The sequence below is a fragment of the Dasypus novemcinctus genome, chromosome 6, assembly GCF_030445035.2.
Source record: "Dasypus novemcinctus isolate mDasNov1 chromosome 6, mDasNov1.1.hap2, whole genome shotgun sequence".
NCBI classification, from domain to species: domain Eukaryota; kingdom Metazoa; phylum Chordata; class Mammalia; order Cingulata; family Dasypodidae; genus Dasypus; species Dasypus novemcinctus.
Genome location: NC_080678.1, coordinates 27,631,099 through 27,650,547, shown reverse-complemented (window position 1 = coordinate 27,650,547; position 19,449 = coordinate 27,631,099). Strand labels below are relative to the sequence as shown.

The 19,449-nt window shown below is 34.4% G+C and overlaps 1 protein-coding gene across 2 annotated transcripts in view; it reads left to right on the top strand.

The window, feature by feature from the left end:
• Positions 1-19,449, top strand: part of SMC3 (structural maintenance of chromosomes 3) — a 39,757-nt gene that overhangs the window by 6,439 nt on the left and 13,869 nt on the right. The window contains exons 3-18 of one of the 2 annotated variants that reach the window (XM_058298442.2): positions 3,261-3,299; positions 4,501-4,568; positions 5,954-6,025; positions 6,408-6,487; positions 7,096-7,174; positions 9,023-9,140; positions 10,886-11,061; positions 11,793-11,873; positions 12,088-12,252; positions 12,527-12,648; positions 13,436-13,649; positions 15,149-15,252; positions 15,434-15,533; positions 16,341-16,501; positions 16,855-16,996; positions 18,416-18,566. In XM_058298442.2, coding sequence (XP_058154425.1) covers positions 3,261-3,299; positions 4,501-4,568; positions 5,954-6,025; positions 6,408-6,487; positions 7,096-7,174; positions 9,023-9,140; positions 10,886-11,061; positions 11,793-11,873; positions 12,088-12,252; positions 12,527-12,648; positions 13,436-13,649; positions 15,149-15,252; positions 15,434-15,533; positions 16,341-16,501; positions 16,855-16,996; positions 18,416-18,566 — 1,872 coding nt within the window. Of the gene's footprint in view, positions 1-3,260; positions 3,300-4,500; positions 4,569-5,953; positions 6,026-6,407; positions 6,488-7,095; positions 7,186-9,022; positions 9,141-10,885; positions 11,062-11,792; positions 11,874-12,087; positions 12,253-12,526; positions 12,649-13,435; positions 13,650-15,148; positions 15,253-15,433; positions 15,534-16,340; positions 16,502-16,854; positions 16,997-18,415; positions 18,567-19,449 lie in introns of those variants that run through there. The other variant, XM_058298443.2, reaches the window with a different exon arrangement.

Sequence of the window (19,449 nt, the reverse complement as noted above, 5' to 3'; positions counted from 1 at the left end):
ACTCAGAGATAGCTGTTTTTTATTTCCCACTAAAATTTTTATAAATCATGCTTAAAATACAGGATTCCCATATACCATCCTATTATTAACATCTTCATTGGTGTGGTACATTTGTTATAATTGATCAAAACACATTTTTATAATTGTATTATATGGTTTAACTTAGGGGTCACAGTTTGTGTTGTACAGTTTCATGGATTTTTAAAAATTCTAATAACATATATTACCTAAAATTTTCTCTTTTAACCACGTTCGAATATATAATTCATTGCTGTTATTTATGTTCACAATGTTGTGCTACTATCACCATCATCCATTACAAAAACTTTTCCAACCTTTTTTTTTTTTAATCCAATCTGTGCTCATTTATTTATATCTTTCTGAACACTGGAGAAACAGTTGAGCTTGTTTTTAGTATTAAATATAAATGTGCCTGGACAGAATTTTTTAGAGTAATGCTCCAACCATTTTTAATATTAATGATTTATACTTGTGTGGGCCCTGGTTTCCTAGAAAACAGAGCCTGAGGCAGGCTTAGCTATTAAAGCTTTAATGGGAGGTACAGTCTGAGGGCAAGAATGAGGGGGAAAGCTGGTCTCAGCTTTATCGAAAACACAGCTGGTTTGTGGTCACATTGGATAACTCCCAGATAGATTTTATGTTCCCACTGCACCTTGGAAAGGAAGAGGGTTTTTTCTGCTGGCTCCTCTTGCACTGGTCAATTTACCACCTTGTACATTAGTTTTCTCATGCCTCTGGGTTGTGTTACTGTGAGAGCCAGGTAGTATATTTAGTTATTCATATTAATGTTAAATAATTGGAAAAGAGCAAAAGAATAAACTCCACAAGTAGTTGGGAATCCATGGCCTCTTTTAGGTCTTTATAGATCTGACCTGAATGTACCTCCAGGTAGCACTAGAGGTGTTAAGAGACTTGAGGCTCTCCACCGACCCATGGCCATGGCCTACACTGGGGCTATGAATCTGAGAGGTCTACCTTAGTACGCATTCAGTCTTTCCGTACATCTGTAAGTAGGCCTTTTTAAATAAAAGAGTTTATAGTGTAATTTATTGGTAATCTATGTTTTTCTCCTTCAGAATAAATTTTGGATATCTTTATGATTAAATATTCAGCAGCCTTTAAAATTGCTATATAGTGTGCCATTCTATAGGCAGGAGTAATTTTTAAAGGGAAATTTTAAAAACCTCAGTTACTTAATTATGAAGTGGATTATAGTTTATGTGTATTCATTTATTGGTAAATTATCTTTTTTAACTTTTCATTTGGAAATTTCAGATTTATAGAAAAGTTGCAGAATATGAACCATACAGAGAATATTCATACATCCTTTGCATTTTCCCACTTGTTCTCATACCGCACACATTTTTTTTTTCCTCCCTAGAGTCAGTTATGTACATCATGGCCCTTTACCTTTGAAGACTTCAATGTGTATTTTCTAAGAATAGGAGTATTCTCTTACATGATAGTATATTTACCAACTTCAGTAAATTTAACATTAATATAATAATTTGCTCTCCATATCCCAGTTATGATGATTGACCTAGGAATGTCCTTTCTAGCATTTTCCCTTCCAGTATAAGATCTAATTTAAAATTAGGTATTATATTTAGTGGTCAAGTCTGTTTGGTCCCCTTTAATCTAGATTATTTCCACAGCCTTTCTTTGTCTTTTATAACATTGTTTTTGAGAAATACTTCGTAAGTGATGTGGTATCATGATATCCATCTACCTCTTATTGCTGATGTTACCTTTGATCACCCAGTCAGGTAGTTTCTAATTTCTCCACTACACAGTTAACTGTTTTTTTTCTCCCTGGCAACTAATAAGCAGTATGAGGAAACACGTCAAGATCATACAAATATTGTGCACCTCATCAAAATTTCTCCCTAGATTTAGCATTCATTGATGATTCTTTCCTTTTTGCTATTATTTATTTATCCTTTTATTATTAATATGGATTCATGGATAACTCCCCTGCGCTCCCTGCTTCCTCCAAAGAATTATAATTTGTTACTGTTCTTTGATATTTTGGTTCTCAAATCGATCCAGATTTGGCCAGTGGGAGCCCCTTTCAGACTGGTTCCTCTGTCTTTGTTATATGCTACCCCATTTTTTTTTTTTTTTTTTTTTTTTTAGCATTTCTTGCCTTTCTGGCATAACCTAAATTATCTCTTATTTTGCATTAAAGCTAATAACTTTTGAGTCAATTTGTTAAGGATATTTTGGTCAATATTGAGAGATATTGGCATAATTATTTATAACTCTTTTTTTTTTTTTTTTTTTAAAGATTTATTTATTTTATTTAATTTCCCCCCTCCCCTGGTTGTCTGTTCTTGGTGTCTATTTGTTGCATCTTGTTTCTTTGTCTGCTTTTGTTTCTTTGTCCGCTTCTGTTGTGGTCAGCGGCACGGGAAGTGTGGGCGGCACCATTCCTGGGCAGGCTGCTCTTTCTTTTCACGCTGGGCGGCTTTCCTCACGGGCGCACTCCTTGCGCGTGGGGGCTCCCCCACGCGGGGGACACCCTTGCGTGGCACGGCACTCCTTGCGCGCATCAGCACTGCGCATGGCCAGCTCCACACGGGTCAAGGAGGCCCGGGGTTTGAACCGCGGACCTCCCATATGGTAGACGGACGCCCTAACCACTGGGCCAAAGTCCGTTTCCCAATTATTTATAACTCTTAATTTTGAAAATCTTGCCAAACAAAAAATACAAATACACTGAATTAGAAACATTTGATATACTTTTATGTATAGAATTACTTCTTTCTGCATTCAAATTGGAAAAAAAGTGCTTTATAGTTGTCTATATTGTCTATGCTTTTGTGGTTCTCTGAGACTAGAAATGATATATGGAGTTGGTCATAAACAGTTTTAACATTTTGGAAGGTATCTATGCATCTATCTTTAAATTGTTAAAAATATTTTCTTATATACAATAAAATAGAATTTTGTGTCTATTATAATGATTATGTATAATGAATGCTAAGTACTATATTTAGTTATTTCAATTAGTTTTAAATTGGGAAAGAACAAAAAAAACAATGTATTTCTTTTAAAAACTTATGGAAAACTTGCACTCGTTTGGTGACTAAATGTAGTTTTTTTTGTATTTAAATTTCAATTATTGATGTTAAGTTAGGAATTTGGATTTATAAATTTCAAATAATTTTGGTAAACAGTTTTAATTTTATATGTTGTTTTTATAGAAAAAATAATGTGTACTTTTTGAAAATTTATAGTGGGCAGAAATGGATCCGGAAAAAGTAACTTTTTTTATGGTAGGTATTGTTTTTAAGTTCTAAATATTTTATGCCTAATGTATCTTAAGGTAGTTCACGAAAGTCATTGGCTTTCTGAGGTTATGTCTGCATGAAACCTAAGAAATGCTTCTTCTCACTGGGATGCAGTTTAGTGTGGAGGGCTTAGAATCTAAAAGTCTGAGTTCTGTTCTATACTCAGTAGTTTATTAGGTATGTGAGACTGGGAAAACATTTAACCTCTCTGATTAGTATTTTACCCTGAAAATGGAGATGTTTGCCCTGTCCACCTTAGATGGGTTGTATATATAAATGTGTAGAAATGTAGTTGAATAGTTGTACTTTTTTGGAAAATATTTCATCTTCCTGTTTCCCTTTTTTAAAAAAATGTTTTGTGAAGCAGTTATTATTATTTTTATAAAGGATGGAAGGGTTTTTAAAAGTTTAGACTAAACAAAGACTGCTGTCATTTTGAAAAAAGTAAATATGGCTTTGAAAATTCTCTCTAAAGGCAAAAGACGTTTTAATGTTGGCTTCATTAACAAATCCTTTATGAAGAAAAAACGTTTTAACAGTATTAGCCTATATAAAGAATAGGTTGGAAACGTTAAGTAAAATGTTCTACTTCTAGGGCAGGGTGGTCCAGTTAGGTACTCTCTATGGAAATAGGAATGTCTCCTTCTTAAAGAAGGTAAGGCAGTGCAAACAATACATTAGGAAGAGGAAATCTGAAACATTTCCTTGTGTTTCTTTTATTTTTATTTTCCCCATATTTCTTACTTAGTTTTATTTCTTTTGGCAAAATAGCCAACCAAGTATATTGTCAGAGTACATCCTTTTTTGTTAATAAAGATTTTAATTTATATTATGTCTAGTAAAAGGACGCAAATAGAATTAACCTAATCAGTCAGTGTACACTTTGGTCGAGAAGTAGATCATAGTGCTCCTGCTTATGTCTTTCTCTACCTTAATGTTTTCTCTTTACTTTCTTGCCTTAAGTGTTTCAGTGAACACCTTCTTAATATTTTCCTTATATCTTCATTTCCTAGCTTATTAGTCTGAAGTACAAGCATATTTTCTTCATTCCTTTTGTCTACATCTAATAGGTAACACATTATCTGCCTTGTTCATTACATGACATTTTAATAAGGTATAGGAAATTTTAAGTAACTCATAAATCCTTTTTTAAACTGTGCTAATAGTTATGTTTATATATTTCTAGCAATTCAGTTTGTTCTCAGTGATGAATTTAGTCATCTTCGTCCAGAACAGCGATTGGCTTTGTTGCATGTGAGTAAGGCTACTTAAGACATTAGCGATATTATATATTTTTAAAATTCCATTGTTAGTCCTGGTGAACAAAATAATTTTTTCAAGTTTCAGATCTTTTGTGAACATGTAAAGGCGTGTTCTGCTCTGAAATTTAGCCTACTACCTGAATTCAGGATAAAACTTTATTTTTTATATAATGGTTATAAGAAAATTTTATTATTTGTCTGTAGATGGATCTGTCTTCCATATTAATGTAAATGAGGTAATTTTTTATCTCTTATTATGGATGGCATCTGATAAGGCTCTAGAAGCAGGTTTGCTGGGAAAAAGAAGAGTTTGGTGTTGAAAATTAAGAATTTTGAGAGACAGAACCAGATGGGCTATAGGGAAGCAAACATTGCAAACTAAACAACATAGAGGTCTTATTTTTAGCCATATTTGTACTTAAATAGTAGTATCATTTTTTAATATGAAAGAAAGTGTAATGAAAATTGAATTTTTCATTAGATAATTTTGAATAATGAGCTAAAATAATTTTAGGATTAAAAACTATAAAGGGCTATACTAAAATGAGATATTTTATCTTCTTGTTTGAAAATGGCTTTTAATTCATTTTAAGACCAGAAAGGGAGATACCTTAATATGTTTGGCAACAGTGTCTCTCACATTAAGGATGTTCTTTTTGCTTAACTGTAATTATTTTTTCTTCTTCAATTTGAATTTGTAGCCCAGTAATCAGCACTGATTCCCTATAGAAAATTCTCTTTTTTAGGTTACTGAGATTGGTATTAAAATAATTAATAACTCTTGAAGTATTGTTCTCCATTGTATTTAACCACCACCTAGTAAAAACAGTTTCTAGACTGTAGAAATTGCTTGGACTTGGTATGTAGTGATTAAGTCATAGATTGATCTAAATGTGACACGTTAAATATGTCTTTTTCCATAGCAGATTTAAAACTACATAGAATGTCTCAACATGTTTTAATAACTAGAGTTTCAGGAATTACCACATGATTTCTTAGGGTTTCTTTCTAGCATTAACACGTGTCTAGAAGAGAAGTGATTAAGGTATTTTAGATAATAGCAGTAGATAAAATTAGGTAGCTTTGGGGGTCATATGGTCTGGTAAAGTGGTCTGCAGACCAAGATCTTAGAACGTCTAACTTTGACAACTCCAACATAATTCTCATTGTTTATCCAAAATCAGAAGCTATTTGGATGTAAACTCTTACATTAATTCTAATCCAGTGTCTCTGCTGTTTTGGCAAGACAGATGTATACTAGTCTGATAGAATTTTATCTCCATGGAATCAGGTTGTTACCATTCACTAAATTTTAAAAATGTTTAAAGAATATGAAAACACCATTTAGACAATAAATGTGTTTTTCTCTTCTTTTAGGAAGGTACTGGTCCTCGTGTTATTTCTGCTTTTGTGGAAATTATTTTTGACAATTCAGACAACCGGTTACCAGTGAGTTACTGTGTTTTTTTTCAGTAATAACATTGAGAATTTATTGATGTAGTTAAATTTTTTCATACTTTGGAACATTTATTTATAGTTATACTTAAGCTTTTATAATTAACTTATGTTAAAATAATTACACAGTTCACATATTGATTTTTGTCTTAAAATTATGGCAAACCTTCTGAAAAAAACAACAAATGACCTATGGAAGCTACTGTGAAAAATGTTCATGAGAATTGTGTATGAACAACATATCCTTATGAGATTATTTAGATTTTTAAAAATGAAAAATAGTTTTATGGTCACAGAACTTTAAAATGCCCTTATTAATGAAAAAGTTTCTCACTGTTTTATTAAATTAACTTTGTGCTTTTACTTTATTTCTTAGATTGATAAAGAGGAAGTTTCACTGCGAAGAGTTATTGGTGCTAAAAAGGATCAGTATTTCTTAGACAAGAAAATGGTCACGTAAATATTTTTCTTTACATTTTACAATTCCTTTGCAAGAAAGTTAAAGTATTCTTTTATTTTCCTCACGTGACACAGGAGATGGTTTAATGACTGTTCTGTACTAATAGTACTAATAGTATAGACTAACTTATGCTGCTTAGTCTATTTTTTGCTTTTGTTAGAGGCTTTTTTTTTTTTTTTTTTTTAGATTTATTTTTATTTATTTAATTCCCCTCCCCTCCCCTGGTTGTCTGTTTTCTGAGTCTATTTGCTGCGTCTTGTTTCTCTGTCCGCTTCTGTTGTCGTCAGCGGCACGGGAAGTGTGGGCGGCGCCATTCCTTGGCAGGCTGCTCCCTCCTTCGCGCTGGGCGGCTCTCCTTATTGGGTGCACTCCTTGTGCGTGGGGCTCCCCTACGTGGGGGACACCCGTGTGGCAGGGCACTCCTTGCGCGCATCAGCACTGCGCTTGGGCCAGCTCCACACGGGTCAAGGAGGCCCGGGGCTTGAACCGCAGACCTCCCATGTGGTAGACGGACGCCCTAACCACTGGGCCAAAGTCTGTCTCCCTTGTTAGAGGCTTTTAAACTACCTACCTAAAACCAAAAATTCATTCTTTTTATTAACAGGAAAAATGATGTGATGAACCTCCTTGAAAGTGCTGGTTTTTCTCGAAGCAATCCTTATTATATTGTTAAACAAGGAAAGGTAAAAACATTGTATGTCGTTGTTTTATAAAATTTGTTTTCTGACTTTATTCTTCACTTGAATGATGAATTTGGTTTATTCAGTCTAGTGATTAAGTTGAAGTGATACAATCTTTTATTTTCTTTTGTTTTCATTGTGACTTATTTTGTATTGAAGTCAGTATTATCTTTTATTGGCTATAAAGTACCAAGTAGAGATCTGTTGTGTAATGGGATAGAAATAGTTCAGTTGGTTAAGTAGATCTTGTTTCTTAATGACCTATATTATTCACTGAGGTATAGTATACTGAAAGATATTTTGGTTTGTGGAAGTTAACAATAGTCATTTAAGAATATTGTAGAAATTGTATAAAAATCACATTTGAAAACAATTATGTAAACAAAAGAAAACATAATATTACAAAGTTAAATAATCTGTGTTACTAAGTTTATTGCAGAACTATAGTATTAAGAAGCTTACATATCAGACATCTACCATAATGAAACATATTATTTTCCCTGATAATGTTCTTTATAGATTTTAGCAGCTAAACGATAAACTTTAGCTCATTGTTTTATGCCCCCTCATAATACTTTATATCTAAAAAAGCTTTTTTCCCTTAATACTTACCTTCCAATGCCCTAATAGTTTCAGTAGTGGGTTTGTTTTTTTGTCTTTGCTGTTCTGGATTAGAGGATAATTCTTGAAGGATGTCTAATTCTTTTCTATTGGAGGCTTTTAAAAAGAAATCTTACTGTGGTAACATATATAACATAAAATTTGCCATTTTAACTATCTTTAACAATGCAAGGCAGTGGCATTAATTACATTTACAGGATGCTGCTATCACCACTGTCCATTACTAGAACTTTTTCTCTACCCGGAACAGAAACTATCTATTAAACAATAACTCCCCATTCCCCCCTCCCTCCAGCTCCTGGTCACCTCTAATCTTTTTTCTGTCTCTAGGGATTTGATTATTCTAGATATTTTGTATAGGTGGAATTATAAAACATTTGTCCTTTTGTGTCTAGCATATGTCACTTGGCATGATGTTTTCATTGTTCATGTTGTAGCATGTTAAAACTTTATTTTTTTAATGACTGAATGATACATTGTATATATGTACTACATTTTATTTTTCCATTCAGCTGTTGATGGACATTTGGGTTGTTTCCACCTTTTGGCTATTGTGAATAATGTTGCTACGAACATAAGATACAAGTATTTGTTTGAGTCCCTGTTTCATTTCTTTTGGGTATATACCTAGGAGTGGAATTGCTGCGTCATACATTAATTCTGTGTTCAAATTTTGAGGGATCACCAAACTCTTTTCCATAATACTGCACAACTTTACATTCCTACCAGCAAGGCAAGAGGGTTTTGATTTCTCCACATCCTGGATATCATTTCTTATTTTCTGTTTTGTTTTGCTGTTTTTTAAATAGTCATCCTAGTGAGTGTAAAGTAGTATCTCATTTTGTTAAGTTTTTTATTGTATTATTGTAGATTTTAAAAATGTACCATCAATGATAGTTCCCCTTATAAAAATCCTTTGATCTTTGAGAATGAAGTTGTTTTATACGTTATCATATTGATTAAGATGAAATGTGGTGTTGGATAGTCCTCTATTTGTAAGTTAGAGGGTCTTTTTCATAAAAGCTAACAAATGCAATTTATTTGGCAAATTGTATTTAAGTAAAGGACATAAAGATGTGTAGGTGTATCTTCATTAGCCAGCTCATAATTGAAACATACAAAGAACTTAGTATGTGAATATATGTATTAAAAACCCTTTCAAGGTGGGGCTCTTGTTATTAAAGAGCCATCTCTAGGTATTTAGAAAATTATTTTTCTAAAATTTTATAGATTAACCAGATGGCAACTGCACCAGATTCTCAGAGACTAAAGCTGTTAAGAGAAGTAGCTGGTACTAGAGTATATGATGAACGGAAAGAAGAAAGCATTTCTTTAATGAAAGAAACAGGTAAAATAAATGTGATTCTACCTTATTTCTTTTTGTTGCAAATTATTTTATCATCCTGTTAAAATAGTTCAAAGGAGTTATGTCTGTTCTCAGGAGTGTTATTTGCATGATAATTGGCCTATGTACTCAGTGGAAAGAAAATTAGCTTGAAGCAGTTTCATTTTCAGTAATTTATCTCTTTGAATAAAGAAAACTGCTGTTAGATAAGCATCCCTTTGCAGATCATTTATCTCAGCCACTTTGTGCCTCTTAACTTCCTCATCATTATTAGGACAACAAATGTGGATGCATTCCAAAAAAATATATTGGATTATTAGTTGTCCTTAAATTTGAAGTTGCTCAGGAGGAGCAAATGAGTGTAAAACTTTCAACTTGGAGTCTTCTTCATTAGTACCTTTATCGTGGAAACCTTCCTTGCTTTTCAAGTGGCCTGTTACTATGGCTTAAAATCACAGTCCTAGTTTCAAGCCTGAGTAATAAGTAATTGACATTATAACTTTAGATTTGACCTCTCTAATCCAAAGCTTTCCCATCTGTAAAATTCTATCTCATAGTTTATGGTAGTGAGTAGTGGAGCAGAGTAGCACTGTGACTGGAATATAGTAGGTATTCAATATATAGCAGCTCTAGATAATGCTATTAGTAAAAATTAAGAAAGAATCAGGGTTTTCGCATGTGTATTCAATATATAGCAGCTCTAGATAATGCTATTAGTAAAAATTAAGAAAGAATCAGGGTTTTCGCATGTGTGTTCTCTGCTTTTCATATTAAGCATCTGTTTTGTTTTGTTTTTTTAAAGATTTATTTTATTTCTCTCCCCTTCCCCCCCCCCCCCCAGTTGTCTGTTCTCTGTCTATCTGCTGTGTGTTGTTCTTTGTCCACTTCTGTTGTTGTCAGCATCACGGGAATCTGTTTCTTTTTGTTGGGTCATCTTGTGTCAGCTCTCCGTGTGTGTGGTGCCATTCCCGGGCAGGCTACACTTTCTTTTGCGGTGGGTGGCTCTCCTTACGGGGTACACTCCTTGCGCATGGGGCTCTCCTACGCAGGGACACCCTTGCGTGGCAGGGCACTCCTTGCATGCATCAGCACTGTGCATGGGCCAGCTCCACACGGGTCAAGGAGGCCTGGGGTTTGAACGGCGGACCTCCTATGTGGTAGACGTATGCCCTAACCACTGGGCCAAGTCCGCTTCCTGCATATTAAGCATCTTTTTTTTTTTTTTTAAGATTTATTTATTTAATTCCCCCCCTCCCCCCGGTTGTCTCTTCTCTGTGTCTGTTGGCTGCATCTTGTTTCTTTGTCCGCTTCTGTTGTCGTCAGCGGCACGGGAAGTGTGGGCGGCACCATTCCTGGGCAGGCTGCGGCTTCTTTCGCGCTGGGCAGCTCTCCTTCCGGGCGCACTCCTTGAGCGTGGGGCTCCCCTACGCGGGGGACACCCCTGCGTGTCAGGGCACTCCTTGCGCGCATCAGCACTGCGCATGGGCCAGCTCCACACAGGTCAAGGAGGCCCGGGGTTTGAACCGCGGACCTCCCATGTGGTAGACGGACGCCCTAACCACTGGGCCAAGTCCGTTTCCCCATATTAAGCATCTTAATTGCCATCTCAGTATCATAAGTTTGGTTACCACATTAATACCAAAGAAAATTCTTAAGATTCAGTTTAATGAGTGGTGTATTTGAAAAGTTATACTATTACATAAAGAATTGTATTTAACTCCTCCATCCCACCCCCATTTTTTTTCAAGAGGGCAAACGGGAAAAAATCAATGAGTTATTAAAGTACATTGAAGAAAGATTACATACCTTAGAGGAAGAAAAGGAAGAACTAGCTCAGTATCAGAAGTGGGATAAAATGAGACGAGCCCTAGAATATACTATTTACAATCAGGAACTTAATGAGACCCGTGCTAAACTTGATGAGGTAAGGTATTTACCTTTGCCATTTAAAATCAGATTGATTTTATTTTTTTAAGTATGTTAAACTCATGCTGTATTTCTACTTTTTAATGATTTTAAATAGGAACTTAAAAAATAAAAACTCTCAATGAATTCATTAGGCAAAAAATGTTTTTCTTTTAGATTACTTAGAAGGAAAGTGCCTAGACTTATGTGGTCCCAAATGCTTCTAGAAAGTATCTCCTTTATTTCCTTGTATCTGAAATCTAAGTGGATGGTGGTATCACACAAACTAGGATGAGAGGAAAGCAACCTTTAAAACTTCATTGGATTTTTTTTCTTTATTAAAGAAGTTGTAGTTTTACAGAACAATAATGCATAAAATGCAAGATTCCCATATACCACACCAACGGCAACACCTTGCATTGGTATGCAACATTTATTACAATTGATGATAGGCTTCATGGATTTTTTTCCTTCGCTTTTTAGAATGTATTATATAATTAGTGTTGCTGAAATACATTCAAAAATGAATTCCTAAAAAAAATTAATTAAAAAAGGAACTGTGTTCTAGGCAGGATTTAAAACTAAAGGAATTTTCCATATAAGAAAACCATTTTAATAATATTTTTATAAAACTTATAAAAGTAAATGATTAATTTTAGTTCATTGGATACGATTTTTTTTTAACTAGATGTAATGAAATATTACACGAATACAAAATGAGTTAGAAATGGTAGCTTGTTTCTTTTCCAGCTTTCTGCTAAGCGAGAGACCAGTGGAGAAAAGTCCAGACAGTTAAGAGATGCTCAGCAGGATGCCAGAGATAAAATGGAGGTAAGATTATACATTGACCTGAACCTAGTTTATAATATTTAACCACAGTAAATCCTTGTAACAGGATTATGGAATGATAACTATAAGGGGGAGTCACAGGGATTGAGTACTAGTAAGACAGAGTAGTTCCAAAAGTATAAATGAAAAAAGAATTATTGATGTCATAATTCTGCTGTTAAATTTGTTATTGCCTGAATCATTTCCTTTTGAATAGGATATTGAGCGCCAAGTTCGAGAACTGAAAACAAAAATTTCAGCCATGAAAGAAGAAAAGGAACAGCTCAGCGCTGAAAGACAAGAGCAGATTAAGCAGAGGACTAAGTTGGAACTTAAAGCCAAGGATTTACAAGATGAATTGGCAGGCAATAGTGAACAAAGGGTAAGTTAAAATGCTCAAAATGAAAGATATAAATGCATATGAGTGGGAACTGCAGCAAGAGGGGTGCATGCTTGAGTTTTTTGTAAAAGATTTTCCACATTAAAATAACTTGCAGTTAAGTAGCAACTCAGTACTATCTCTTTCTTACATTTAGAAGAAATTTAAGTCTCATGTTGCAGGATCGGTTTTCTCATGAACTTTTTTCTTGAGAATACTTTGTGCTAGGTTTATAAATTTAGGAGATTGATCTTTACTTATCTTGCTTTATTTACAGAAACGCTTATTAAAAGAGAGACAGAAGCTTCTTGAAAAAATAGAAGAAAAGCAGAAAGAGTTGGCAGAAACAGAACCTAAATTCAACAGTGTAAAAGAAAAGGAAGAACGAGGAATTGCTAGGTCTGGGATTTTTCACCAACACTAACTTTCTACATAGTTCTGGGTTAATAAGTCAATGGCACAGTAATTAAATAGCACATTGTTCTTTTATTTTAATGGCATTCTATTTTGTTCCCTTCTGCAGTTCTTTTTTTTTCACTCAGTGATATTAGACATCTAAACATTTTAGTATCTACCTATAGATTGGACTTGCCAATGTTTGATGTTTTCACATTTAAACATTCTCATGTTTGTAAGCCACCTATATTTGCTCAGTGAATTACCTGTAATCAGTCCTTTGCTCTTTTTTCTTTTTTCTGTTTTTATATTTTCCTTACTATTTTATAAGAATGTTTATGTAATCTGGACATTAATCTTTGCTCTACAGGTTGTAAATATTTTCTCTATCTTTCTTTTGCCTTTTACTTTTATTGTAAGAAGTTGAAAATGTTTATGTGTCAAATATAGTTGCGCCATTTTTTAAAGTTCCTGAGATAGAGCACTAGGACTGAAAGTCTGATATACTGACTAATCTAGACTTGGAATGAAAATGGGGTCCCTCTGAAATCCTTAGGGTATATGGGCTTAGTATACCTGACTTTATGTTTTTGAAGTTAAATTAGTATTACCTAAAACCAACTAGTCTGCGGGGCTCAGTGACTTAGCACCTTCTTTTTATATACGTAATTCCTTCTTTTTGGGTAATTTAAAAAAACCGTTTTATCGCTTCTCTGTACAGATGACATTATTGATTGCAGTTCACTTGGTTATATTTTCTGTTCTCTTTTTCAACCTCTATCTTACGTAGATTGGCCCAAGCTACTCAGGAAAGAACGGATCTTTATGCAAAACAGGGTCGAGGAAGCCAGTTTACATCAAAAGAAGAAAGGGATAAATGGATTAAAAAAGAACTCAAGTCTTTAGATCAGGCTATTAATGACAAGAAAAGACAGATTGCTGCTATACATAAAGATTTGGAGGACACTGAAGCAAATAAAGAGAAAAATCTGGAGCAGTACAATGTAAGAACTACCCCTTAAATTCTTAAATTTTATAGTTTTATCTGTTTAAGTTCTGTTTTTAAACAAGTTGTATGCTACTCTTGAAGTATGCAGAAGAGATACTTATTTAGAAAAGGCCAGAACAATTCAATGTTAAGCCACATAGTACTCATTTTTTTTTTTTAAGAATTTTTTTTTCCACATTCAGCAAGTATTTATGTAATCTGAGGATGTTTTAAAATATGTTTTTATGAATTGGTTGTATGTGCCTGATATAGCCTAATTTCAACATATTATACAAATCTAAAATTGAACATTAATTTTTTTTTCCGTATTAGTCTAATATGTTACATTTAGAAAGCAGACTCTTAAAGATCTACACTTTTCTAGCATATAAACAAATATTCTGGGGACTAAATGAGTCACTGCTCTTGAAAAATTACATTTTATTCTTTTGTGATTTCAGATAGCCCTGAGTCTCAAAATCTTCACATGTAGAAAAAAGGGTTAGTTTAATTATCCTCATAAATAGTTCACTTGCCTGGTTTACTCCTCTCCCATTCTACCATCCCTCGTTTGGCAGAGAATCTAATTGAACAAAAGATAATAAACAGGATATTTCATATTACCTGAGTTTGTTGACACATAGAGTGAAATAAAAATGAGAGTATTATATAGTATCTGTGCATATGTTAACTTACTATTAAGGACTAATACTTTTTTATACTCTGTTGTAGTATGTGTAATTGCTTTGTAGTAATTGGTTACTGAACAGATGGATATAATTATTTCACAGCGCGTAATTTGATGTCCCTGTCCTGTGAACCCCTCATCATCCCTCTTGCCCTTGCAAAGGATGATGGTTGAATTTCAGATTTACCTTGCCTCTTGTTCCCCTAAAATGTAAAGATTTTACATTTTACATGTAATAATCCTTAAAAAACCATTGCCTTTCTTTCTTAAATACTTCTTGGGACATTATTTGTATTGATTATAATAATAATCCAAAATAACTTTTGTGTTCTATTGAATAAATGCAAAGAGGATAATATGACAAGTAAGCAGTGCAGTTTTTTAGAACTTATGAATTCATTTTCTTTTATAAAATTCTGGGTTATGTGTTTATATAGAATTAGTAGGGTTAAGTCAATATTTTAGCAATATTTTCTAACTCATGGTTTGTGTTTTTTGATAGTGTACTTTCTTTGCATAGACAGTAACAACTTGAAATTGGATTTTTAAATAACTGAGGTATAACTGATATACAGTAAGTTACACATATTTAAAGTGAATAATTTGATAAGTTTCAACATATGTGTACACCTGTCGAACCATCTCCACAGTTAAGATAATATGCATGTTCACTACTCCCAAACGTTTTCTTCTGACCCTTTGTAATTCTTCTTTCCCTTCCCCTTCCCACTCCCCCCATCTTAGGCAACAACTGATCTGCTTTCTATTACTATGGATTCTTTTGCATAAAATTGTATTTTAAATTTGAATTATTTTTATTTCCATAGAAACTGGATCAGGATCTTAATGAAGTCAAAGCTCGAGTAGAAGAACTGGACAGAAAATATTATGAAGTAAAAAATAAGAAAGATGAATTACAAAGTGAAAGAAAGTTAGTATAGACTAAAATCTATCTTAATTTTTTTGAGTAATGCTAGTTACTGTCTACAACATGGTGTTTTAATATATGTCAGTTGTTCAGATTTGATTTCAGTGTTTTATTCTATTGTATACTCTTAGTGTATCTTTTTATGCTTTTAAAATTAAAGGCAGCCTTAATTTTTACTGCTTAGTTACTTATGGAGAGAGGAAAATGCAGAACAGCAAGCACTTGCTGCTAAAAGAGAAGATCTTGAAAAGAAGCAGCAACTTCTTAGAGCAGCAACCGGAAAGGTGGGCAGTTGTTTTCATTACCTCAGTTTACAGTGAGTCATTGAGTCCATCATTAGTGGGAATTTTTTGCATTGGGCTTTTTTTTTTTTTTAATTCATTTCTCTCCCTTTACCCCCTCCCTCCCCCCAAGTTGTCTGCTCCCTGTGTCCGCTTGTATTCTTGTCAGCGGCACTAGGAAACTGTCCCTTTTTGTTGCATCGTCTTGCCTTGTCAGCTGTATATGCAGCGCCACTCCTGAGCGGGCTGCACTTTTTTCACATGGGGCGGCTCTCCTTACGGGATGCACTCCTTGCACATGGGGCTCCCCTACACTGGGGACACCCCTGCATGGCGCGGCACTCCTTGCGTGCATCAGCACTGCGCATGGGCTAGCTCACCACATGGGTCAGGAGGCCCTAGGTTTGAACCCTGGACCTCCCATGTGGTAGGCGAACACTCTTATCAGTTGAGCCAACTCTGCTTACCATCATTAGTTTTCGAGTTGTAGGGCATTAGTTCCAGATAATAAATAAGAGAGTAGAGTGCCAAACATTTGTTCTGTAAATATGAAATGATAGCTATTGTTTAAGCAGCTCACTGACACCTTTATACTATTAATGGTAGTGCTTTTAATATTTAGATGAAAAGCCTCTTTATAATATTAGCGGGATAGAAAAGAACCCATAAGGTGTTGCATATAGTTGGCATATTTTAAGGGGGTGATGTGTTTGGGGAGGGGTGTTTAGTTTAATATGTGATAGATTTTCAAATGTGTAGAGTAATGGGCTCATTTCTTACCAGCAGTGATGTTTTTTTTACGTCTTACAGGCCATTTTAAATGGCATAGATAGCATAAACAAAGTGCTGGACCACTTCCGTCGAAAAGGAATAAACCAGCATGTTCAAAATGGCTATCATGGCATTGTGATGAATAACTTTGAATGTGAGCCAGCTTTCTACACATGCGTGGAAGTCACTGCTGGAAACAGGTAATTTTTTTTCTTGGTATTTAGGGTTTTCAGAGGAAAGAGGGAATAAAAATTACCTAAGAAACAACTTTTTATAGTTTTAGTACAATATGTCTGCCATTATCGTCTTGCATCCTCATTTCCTTATTTAACTTTCTAGTTAAATAATGTAGGTGCTACTTGTTCCTAATCATAGAAGCTAGAACTTTTGCCCTTTGGGACTTTTTCTTTACCCCATTGGAATTTTCTAAATAATTTTTTTTTTTTTAAAATACAAATTGGGTTGCATTGAAAAAGGTTTTGTTAGTTAAATTTAAGTTTATCACACTTTAAAGTCTAGCAATAAAGATGTTTCTTGTTCTGCTTACATGTAGGTTATTTTATCATATTGTTGATTCAGATGAAGTCAGCACAAAAATTTTAATGGAGTTTAATAAAATGAATCTTCCTGGAGAAGTAACTTTTTTGCCTCTTAACAAGTTGGATGTCAGGGATACTGCCTATCCTGAAACCAATGTGAGTCAGTGTGTTAAGCTCTATCTCTCTTTCAGTTACTTTTTCTTCATTTGATCTGTTGGCTCATGCAGGTGTCAGATACTTTGCATTAGGATTCAGTGGTCAGTGAGAAGAACATGCCCCTCTTCTTTTAGAGCATACTTGATGCTAAGTGGGATTGGGGAGGGGGAAAAGGTCACAGCCAAGACATGAAACAAATTATTGCAAATGTGAAAAGTGTTAAAAAGCATAAGTACATGATACTCAGAGTATATTTTGGGTGACAGATTTAAAGCGGGGAGTTGAAGATTAACCTGAAGAATTATTAAAGTGTGAATATTTTTAAGTTCTTTTGATATGCTTGAAAATATTTATATATTTGTTTACAAGTTATATAAAAAATACCACGCAAGATAGTGAACTCAGCGTAATGCTTTCATTACTAGCTGGTACACTTTAAATGGATTAAAAATATTCTTCATATACTGTTCTTGAAAAAATATAATTGTTTCAAGGTATTTGGCTTCAGCATGTTAGCTGTAGCGGCAACTGTTTTACCATCCTCTAAAGTTAAAGCAAGAAACCCTGTGAGAATGATCAACAATTTAAGTGCAACAGTGAAGATATTAGTTACTAAAGGAATCAGCCTTTTTCTACTTTTATATCTACAATTATCTTTGAAGTTTGGAGGAGGAATAAATGAGTCTCATAAATGATGTGTGAATGAAGCAAGACACAAAAGAATACATGTAGTGGAATTCCATTTACACCAACTCCTAAACAAAGCTAAACACAGGTGGTAGAATTAGAAAGATGCAAGGAAGTGATTATCACAAAGTAATAATAGCAACCAGTGGAGGTAACCACTTTGTGATTAGGAAAGGGGCACACTCATGGCTTCTGGGGTTTTGGCAGTCTTCTGTTTCTTTGTCCTGCATGATGATGATACTAGTTTTCTCTTAATAATTAGTCATGAAGCTTAACATTTATTTATTGCATTTTTTGTGTATATGAATACATTTCATAAAGTTCCAAAAATCTTGTTCTAACAGTTTAGAAGAGAAAAAAGGAAATAATTTTTATCTCAAAAATACATTTTCCTGAATGTTTAGTTTAGATGTATGTAATTTGTATAATTAAAATGTTTTTAGGAAATGCTGTTTATCTTTGAGTAGCTCTTCTATGTGGCCATAAAGTACTGTTTTCCCAAATGGATAAATGAAGTAACTGATAGCTAGAGAAGTTAAGCAATTTGTCCAGAATACTCCTCTAATAAGCGGTAGAATCAGGATTTGAACTTGAGCACTCTGGCTCCAGAGCCATAAAGCTCTCTATCACATGAGTATAATTTCCAGGATATTTCAGTGCAGTGATTCTTCTACTTAACTGTGTTGTGATCTGTTGCTTGTTGACAAACATTGAATATTACTTCTTTTTTAGGATGCTATTCCTATGATCAGTAAACTGAGGTACAATCCCAGGTTTGACAAAGCTTTTAAGCATGTTTTTGGAAAAACACTTATTTGTCGTAGCATGGAAGTTTCAACCCAGCTGGCCCGTGCTTTCACTATGGACTGCATTACTTTGGAAGGTTTGTAATACTAATTCATAGCTTTGAACAAATTCTAATAAATCACTTGGTGTATATATATATATTTTTTTTTTTTTGCATATATATATATAATATGTAATACATTTAAGTGTTGCATGTCTTTAAGAGTGTATCTTGTAATTCAGAGTCATGTTCGTTTTTAGAGTATTTGAAAATTCAGGGAAGCAGATTTGGCTCAGCTGACAGAGCCTCTACCTACCACATGGAAGGTCCAGGGTTCAAAACCCAGGGTTTCCTGACCTGTGTGGTGAGCTGGCTCACACACAGTGCTGATGCGCGCAAAGAGTGCCATGCCACACGGGTGTCCCCCTGCGTAGGGGAACCCCACACACAAGGAGTGTGCCATGCAAGGAGAGCCGCCCCACACGAAAAAAAAAAAGTGCAGCCTGCCTAGGAGTGGCGCCACACACAGAGAGCTGATGTGGCAAGATGACGCAACAAAAAAGAGACATAGATTCTCAGTACCACCGACAGAAAGCAAGTAGACACAGAAGACACACAGTGAATGGACACAGAGAGCAGACTTTGGGGGGTGTGGTCAGAGAGAAATAAAGAAATATTAAAAGAAAAGTCATATCCTTGGTGAGAAACAGTGTCAAAAACTGAGAGCAGATTTTTAAATCTCTGAATTCTTGAACAAAACAGTGAGATTTTCTTTTTGCACCTTAAACTATTAACCAGTAATTTCTTTTTCAGGTAGCTAGCCAATATTAATTTTTTCTAATTATTTCACATTTTAAAAAATAGCTGGTTCAATTCAGAGTCCAAAGGGGAGACATACTTCGTATTTAGTTGATATTTTGCTTAAGTCTAATCTTTTGGCTATAGCAGAGGCTCTTAGCTTCCCACTCACCCCCACCTC